This window comes from Heteronotia binoei, chromosome 2, assembly GCF_032191835.1.
Source record: "Heteronotia binoei isolate CCM8104 ecotype False Entrance Well chromosome 2, APGP_CSIRO_Hbin_v1, whole genome shotgun sequence".
Classification (NCBI taxonomy): Eukaryota; Metazoa; Chordata; class Lepidosauria; order Squamata; family Gekkonidae; genus Heteronotia; species Heteronotia binoei.
In genome coordinates, this window is record NC_083224.1 from 177,888,870 (window position 1) to 177,896,608 (window position 7,739).

The 7,739-nt window shown below is 46.1% G+C and overlaps 1 protein-coding gene across 5 annotated transcripts in view; it reads right to left on the bottom strand.

Moving 5' to 3' along the window:
- Nucleotides 1-6,497, bottom strand: part of PDE4DIP (phosphodiesterase 4D interacting protein) — a 98,531-nt gene extending 92,034 nt beyond the window's left edge. For 3 of the 5 annotated variants that reach the window (XM_060232564.1, XM_060232563.1, XM_060232561.1), the window contains exon 1: nucleotides 5,377-6,497. In XM_060232564.1, the coding sequence (XP_060088547.1) occupies nucleotides 5,377-6,468 (1,092 nt within the window). In that variant the 5' untranslated portion in view covers nucleotides 6,469-6,497. The remainder of the gene's footprint in view (nucleotides 1-5,376) is intronic. The other 2 variants (XM_060232562.1, XM_060232565.1) reach the window with 2 other exon arrangements.
- Between the last annotated feature and the right edge of the window lie 1,242 nt (nucleotides 6,498-7,739).

A 7,739-nucleotide genomic window follows, 5' to 3' on the forward strand; every position in this document is an offset into this window, starting at 1 on the left:
GAGAGTGTTGTCTAATGGACAGGGAAGGGGAGGTTGGTAAATGAACAGCTAAGAGTTCATTGCAGGACCACCTGCTTCCAAGCTACCTATTCATTATACAAATCCTAATATTAGTCTTTGGCATTTTCTACTTAGATACTTCTCTGGCTCTTAAAGTCTAAACATTTCAATTTCTCCATTCTGTGAAAATTCACTTTCATTCTTTCTCTCCTCTCCTATATCTTCTCAGCCTACCAAAAAAAAGCAACCCATCCTTCTCGATGTTTTATTCAAACAATATTCAGTAGCATCCTGCAGAAGATTTCCTTTTCACCAACTCCTTCAAACCAACCAAGAGAGCACAGAAGTGAAGTTTTGGCTCTTGCCAGCTGCTGCAAAACTATGCCCAAAGCTGCCGCCACCATGATCCTCTTACCTGTAAATCTAGCAAAACAGTTTCTTGAGGTGACAATTTCCCTAAGACATGTAAAAGCAGAAAACACTGTAATGTGTCAAGCCTTTTGAAATTCTGCAACACAATTATGTTCAGCTGTGCAACTGAGCGTCTTCAAAATCTAGACACAAGCCTAGTGAAGTCACTGTCCAGGAATCAACACAACAGTGCTGTGCTGACACATATCACAATGCCCTTGATTTGTGAAGTACAACTTATCCTGTAATCGTTCCCTATCAGAAGATACACTTTGACAAAGCTTTCTACATGGTGTTAGCTTCACAGATTGTGGCTGAGAAACTGCTAACCAATGAAGGTGAATTACTAGAGCAAACATCCTAAGAGTATAAGAAGAACCATGTTGGATCAGACCGAAGGTCCATAAATTCACACAAGGGCCAACCAGTTGCTTCCACAAAGCCTGCAAGAAAGACGACTCCAATAGCATCCTCCTGTCCATATCCCCCAGCCACTGATTTAAAGGCACAGTGTCTCTGATACTGAGGGAAGTAGATGTCTGTTGTGATTAGCAGCCATTGATAGCCCCATCCTCCATGAATCTGTCCACTCCCCTTGAGTTCCACAATTTAACTATTAACAATTGCATTTTTAAACAGGGGACACAGCCAGCCACTCCAATGCTCCTCTTAAGTTCAACCCTAGCTTCTTACAGTAACCTTCACAAATTGTCAACTTTACTCCCACCAATTAGTGTATTTAAACCGTACGCTATTGCTGTGCACCAAGATTCAGCTCTATAGTGACCTGTTCTCTCTAGTACACCATTTAGAACCTTCTCTCTGTATGAAACTGATTCGCACTGTCACAATAACAGAAAAACAAATCTTTTCTGGAGAAAGGCTGCAGAAAGGACTTCAGAAAGTAGGCATGACACAGACCTGATTAGGTGCAGTTTAAACAAGTTCATCTGGCCCTGATCTGAATAGACCCCAAACTACTATTCTGCTGCAAAACTAGGCCCAAAGACCTAGGAAGCTGACGTGTCACTACTTACACATCAAATTAAATCTGAAAAGAAAAGCAATGGGGAGCAGCTTCAGTTGCACCTCTCTGACTCCAAGTTAATATTTGCAAGTCACGATTCAATAGAGGATTAAAATCAGTGCACCACTGTGTGGCCCACTCCCTTCCTTCTCTTTTTGTTTCATACTGTTAGATCTCTGGACCAGGTTTTGCATCTTTCCTTGGAGCAAGGTACATGGAAGCAGAAACAAGCAATGCCAGTCGTTACTAAAGTTACATGTGTGCCATGAATCTCAGCTGGACAGCTGCACCCAGCAGAAGTCTGCATAAGCCCTTTCACTGTGTGGAAAGTCTGTATGTTAAGCTACTTCAAAGCCTAATTCTGGTACAGTAACGGCAGCACACAGAATGAACATGAAGAGCTTTTGCAACCAATTCAAGGGGACTTGTATATAAACTAGAATAGGATTTACCAAAGGAGAAAATGGGAAAGATTAGTTTTAGACCATCTTCTGTGATTCCATCTTAGGACAAAATAACTGGGGAAAGAAGTGTACCAAACAAACACTTCTAAAGTTCACTAAAGTCTCAAACTAGAGTTCTAAAGTCTCAAACCATCTTCTGTGATTCCATCTTAGGACAAAATAACTGGGGAAAGAAGTGTACCAAACCAACACTTCTAAAGTTCACTAAGGTCTCAAACTAGAGTTCTAAAGTCTCAAACCATCTTCTGTGATTCCATCTTAGGACAATATAACTGAGTACAGAAGGGGCAGTGTACCAAACAAATACTTCACTAGCTTGCTCTGTAACCCCCAGATTTACACCGCCTGTACAAAACATGTTTGAACTAAGTTAACACCTTGCCATGCCCATTACTGCTGCTTCAGCATCCTGAAGTTATTAGAATTTCCTGTCATATTCTGGGGAACAGAAAGCCATTTTTTTCCCTATAGTAAGTTTTTAAACAAATTTTATGGAGTTTTTTATTTATGAATGTCTTCTTCATGAGATGAACAGTTTCAGAATTCTCTGGTGTAATTTGGCAATGAAATCATTTACTTTGGCTAAACAGTGTTTTGTTGCCATTGAAAGAAATATGCGCAGGGTGGAAGAAAGCAGAAATGACAAGAAAAATATAGTGTAGGGGTGGAATACAGACTTCAGTGACCGACATCTTGGCTAACAGTGTCAAAATTCAGAAAACAGAAACTGTTAACCCCCATTAACACCCCCCCCCTGAGATTACTGCCTAACAGTGGCCATTCAAACACTGCAGATTGGGGTCCCAAATCTTTTTGATCCTATGGGCACCGCTGGAATTTTGAGAGAAGGTTTTGACTGGCATCCCAAAATGACTGCCAGAGGAGGTGGAGCCAAACCTAACATGGCAGCTTCAGGAGGCAGAGCTAAATATAGTATCTCCCACCTAGCTTTGACTGAGGAAAGCCCAGGTGCTTATCCTTATCTTCCAGTGACTGCAGCTATTATTACAGCAGAAGATCCTTTCACTTGAGTTGTGACAGCCAATAACAAACCTCTGAACACCTTCTGGGAAGCCTGGTGGGTGCCATGATAGGGAACACTGTACTAGATCCAGTATACACATTTCACCAAAGTCTGTAATATGGTAACTGCTTAGTATTTCCCCTTATATTTTACTACATTTATCTAGATCTATCCTTTTCCTTCTAGCTTGTGCAACCCCAGTGTGAGTCAAAATCCATCTCTTACACTTCATCCTCAGAACAACCCTTTGAAGTAGGTTAGGCTAAGAGAATGTGATGGGTCCCGGGTCAGTCAGTTAGCTTCCATGACAATCAAATCCATGACAATCAAGTCCTAGCCTGCCACTGTAACCATCGTGCCACACCAGTATTTTCAAATGGACACTTGTTTTATTCTGCTGCTACAGTCTAATGCCAACCTGTGTAGAACTATAGGTAGGATTACCCAACTGCCCTGCATATAAATCTTGAAAGAAGCCAACTGCTATACAACATTCTTTCGTAAACTGAATCCAAGACTAAATTAAATCAGATTTTTAAACTTCTCTTCAGTATAATCCACCAGCTGCAAATGCAAATGGATTGCAAGGTTCTGCTCTGAATGTGAGGCTTCTATTTTTGCTCTCTCTGCTGTTTTTTCTTAGTTCTCTCAACTCAGTCTGTGTATGTACTGCTGGAGGTGAAATCAGTCAAACCGACTCAGCAGAAAATTCCATCACCTTTACTTAATGGTACTGTGACTGCTAAAGTAACAGACAAGCTTTTTATTCCTTGAGACTAGATGAATACTGGACTACACTCACCCAACTAATCTGAATGCAATTAGGCTGACATGGATATTTCTGAATTCAAAATGACAGCAGCACTCTCCCTTAAATGTGGCAAGGAAATTGTATCTTAATGAGTTTTGAAACCCTAGCAAAGCCACAGAAATCCATGACGAAAACCAAAACTACACATGGTTATTTCGAACATCAATCACAATGTACTCGGGTTACATGTTTCTAGTAAGGAATGCAACTATGGTTAATTCTTTAATCACTGAAATGATAAAGAGATAAGCCAGTCAATCACACAAAATAACTTAAGATTCAGTTGCAGAGCGCTTCATGTGTAGGCACTGCAGCCCTGAGTTGGATCTTATTCATAAAAGAGAATCCTCACAGCTTCCAAACTACAGAAGGCAAAAATAAAAATAATCATTAGGGCTGCTTCTAATAAATTAAATCTAGGACATAACAGCAAGAAAGCTTATCTGCTTGACATAAATTAGGAGAAGGAAAAGTCTCTAAACCACAGAGACCGCAGTTTTCATCATAAAGATAATCCTAGAGGAATAAAGCATTAGTCTGTCACCACATAACCAATAGCATTAAGAAGAACCCTGCAAGATCAGACCAATGGTCCATCTAGGCCAGGGGTGGCCAAACTGTGGCTCTTTCACACATACTGTGTAGTTTTCAAAGCCCCCACCACCCCAATGACTAGCTTGGAGAAGGCATTTGTCTTTAAACACTTCTCCAAATCAAGCCAGCTGGTGGTTTGGAGAATGCATTTAAAGTTAAAATTGCTTTCTTTTCACCTCTCTCTCCCTCCCATCTATTTCCCTTCCTCCCTCATCTGATGTTCATGTCTTGCAGCTCTCAAACATCTGGCGTTTATTCTATGTAGCTCTTACATTAAGCAAGTTTGGACACCCTTATCTAGTCTAGCACCCTGTCTCAAACAGTGGCCACCAGTTCCTTTGGAGGGCCAACAATAGGGCAGAGAGGCCGAGACAATCCTGACGTTGTCTTCTGGCACTGGGATTCACAGACTGACTGCCTCTGAATGGGAAGGCTCCCCTCAGTCGCCATGCCCAGCAGCCACTGTCTTTTCCTGTGGCCATCACTACATCCTCTGGGAGTGAGTCCCACATTTTAATTCCTCTGTGTAAATAACAGGACTCCAGTGCAAACTTTAAAGACTAACAAGATTTATTCTCATATAGATCTTTGGTCGGTGAAACGAGCTTCCGAGGTAGGTAAAATAAGTACTCAGCTTGCTGAGAGGAAAGCGTAGATGACTGGGGAAGGCAGTGGCAAACCACCCCGTAAAAAAGTCTGCTGTGAAAACATTGTGATGTGACATCACCCCAGAGTTGGAAACGACTGGTGCTTGCACAGGTGGACTACCTTTACCTTTTTTAAAAAAGGCTTTTGGTAGCTCAATGAATTAAACACATCTGTGAACTTTTAAAGAAACATGGAAAAGAATAGAAGTCAAGTCAGGGGCAGAAGGCAGGGAATTAACAGTGATGGCCTAAGCTACTTTGGGTGATGGGGGGGGGGGTAAAATCAGGGCATAAATAATCACATTAAAAACTACAGGACAGTTGCAAATTAGCTTAGAATCTTCCAGCCGAAAGCAGGCTCTATTCTGAAGGCAGGGGCGTCCCAAGCGCTCCTCTACCTTCACTTGAAGTGGCATATAATCCTCGCAAAGGCTTTCCCACAACTCCTGAAGATCCGACATCTCCGAGGGAAAGGCGAAAGCGGATCCGGAGTGGGGCTTGCAGGGCGTCTTCAGCAAGGCAGCCAAAGCATCTCTGTCCAGGGGCTCGGAGCAAAGGGCGCTCGATTTGACAGGCACCGGCAGCTTGCTCCCCTTGGGGCTGCGCACCGGTTTGCAGTCAAAAGCCCTGACCAGGCCGAGGGCGACGTCCAAGCGGTTTCCCGGCGGCGACCCGCCGTGAGAGCCGCAGCAAGCCTCGCACTTGCCGCCGCGCCTGGCCTCATGGTCCCCTTCCTCGTCCCTTTGCGGCGAAGGGCTAGCAGCCACCGCCAGCAGCAGCGCCGGGTCCAAAGACTCCACCGAGGAGCCGGGAGTCCCTTCCTCGCCGAGGCTTTCCCCATCCAAAGGCGTTTTGGTGGCGGGAGGAGAGTCTTCGGGGCAGAGACTGGGCGACCACCGAGCTGAAGACGGGCAGCAGGAAACGCTGCGCGCCACTTTGCGCGGGATTTTGCAAATAGCCTCGTAGTCGGCATCGGCGACGCGCAGGGCCGCGCAGCCCCGGCAGCGCCTGGGGCGGCCGCCGCCTTCCCCCGGGTGGCAAACATGGGAGTCGCCGCCGCCGCCTCGCTCCTCCGGGCCGGTCCAGTATTCAAAACCCGAGTAGGCGAAGTCTTCCTGCAGCAAGGCGGCGTAGTTAGCGTCGGGGAGGCTGCCTCGGGCTGCGGCTTCTCCCTCGCCTCCTTCGGCGTTGTGCTTGCGGTAGAGGCCGGCCAGGCAGGCCTTGAGGCGCTCCTTCTCCAGCAGCAGCTTGTGCAGCCGCTCCAGCGAGAGCGCCTCGATGCGGGCCACCACCGTGTCGTAGCGGTAGACGCGCTCCAGCATGAAGGCGCACTTGCTGCAGGCGAACTCGGGCCGCCCGTCGCGGGACACCTCCTGGCCCAGGACATGCGACAGCAGCACCTGCAGGCTCACCTTCGCCGCCGGGTGGAAAAGCCAGCGCCGCTGGGCTCCGCACAGCTCCCGCCCGCAGATGCGGCAGCTCTCCCGCATCGCTCCCGCCACAGCCCGCAGGCCCGCGTAGGGCCGGCCGGGCTCCCTCGCAAGCCAAGAGCCGGCCCGAGACGCTCCCGCGGCGGCGGCGTTTTGATTGTGGCTCAGATTTCAAGATGGCGCCCGCCGCCGCCCACGCGCCTGCGCAGACTCGCCTCAGAGCGGGAGTTGCCACACAAAAGGAGCCGCCCTGAGGGAAGGGCAGCTCTTAGCAAGCCTCTCTCCCCCAACCCCCCGCCGGTGCCTCGCCACAGAAGATGGAGGCAGGCTTCCTTCCCTCTTTGGAGCATTTCCACTCAAGGGTTTGCTTTAGAGTAAACCTTGTTTTAGTTTTCCTTACTGGGGTTGGCACAGTACGGCCTTTTAAAATATATATATTATCTGGATAGAATACAACAGCTGCGGGGAAAGGTATCACAGGCTGTTTCCTAAATTACACAGAAAGAAAGCAAAACCAGTTTTGTGCTCTGACATACCATACCAAGATTACTGAATCTGATGCACAAAGCAGAGAGAGTCATAACCCCAAGGAATGCAACACAATGCAAAAGATTTAGGCATCCCTAGGGCTTAAGGTGTTTTCTTCAATTTCCAGTTCAGCCCCTTAGACTCAAAGCAGCCTATGAAGATCTTCAGGTCAGCTTATGTTTCTTAATTCTAAAGAGGCCTGATCTTCTAAGCATCATACCTGGCAGTTATCCTGTCTTATGCTGACCACAAGCACAGAACTGCAGTGAACAGGGCATACATATCTGCCTGATTTAAAGAACCAAATTTGCCTGATTTAAAGAACCAAATGGTTCATGGAAGTGAGCCAAGTCACATATTACAAGGAAAGACAATAAAAACATACTGCTAGATGGATGCTGCACTCATAAGGATGCTTTCCTGGGGCTAAGCTTCCTTTGACTCTCAAAAGCTTATCCCACCCCCAATCTTGTTGGTCTTTGCTACTGCACTGCAATCTAGCTCTTCTCTACCGTGGACCAACATGGCTACCCATGAAACTATCTAAATAACTTAGGGCTTTCTTCTGAGTAGGTGAATCATAAATCTAGGGTTGAATCATAAATCTCCAATTTCCCACTTAGTTTGAGGGCCAGGAGTCCAATGCTACATTCTGCTGATGGCGATCTGTTTTAACAGGGAGAGGACTACATTATTGTTATTCAGCTACATTATTATTACCTGCACCTCCATCTTCTGGATTTTATTCAAATGGTGCAGCAGATTCTGTTTCTCTCTGGACAGCAGTGTGAGGAGTTTCTCTT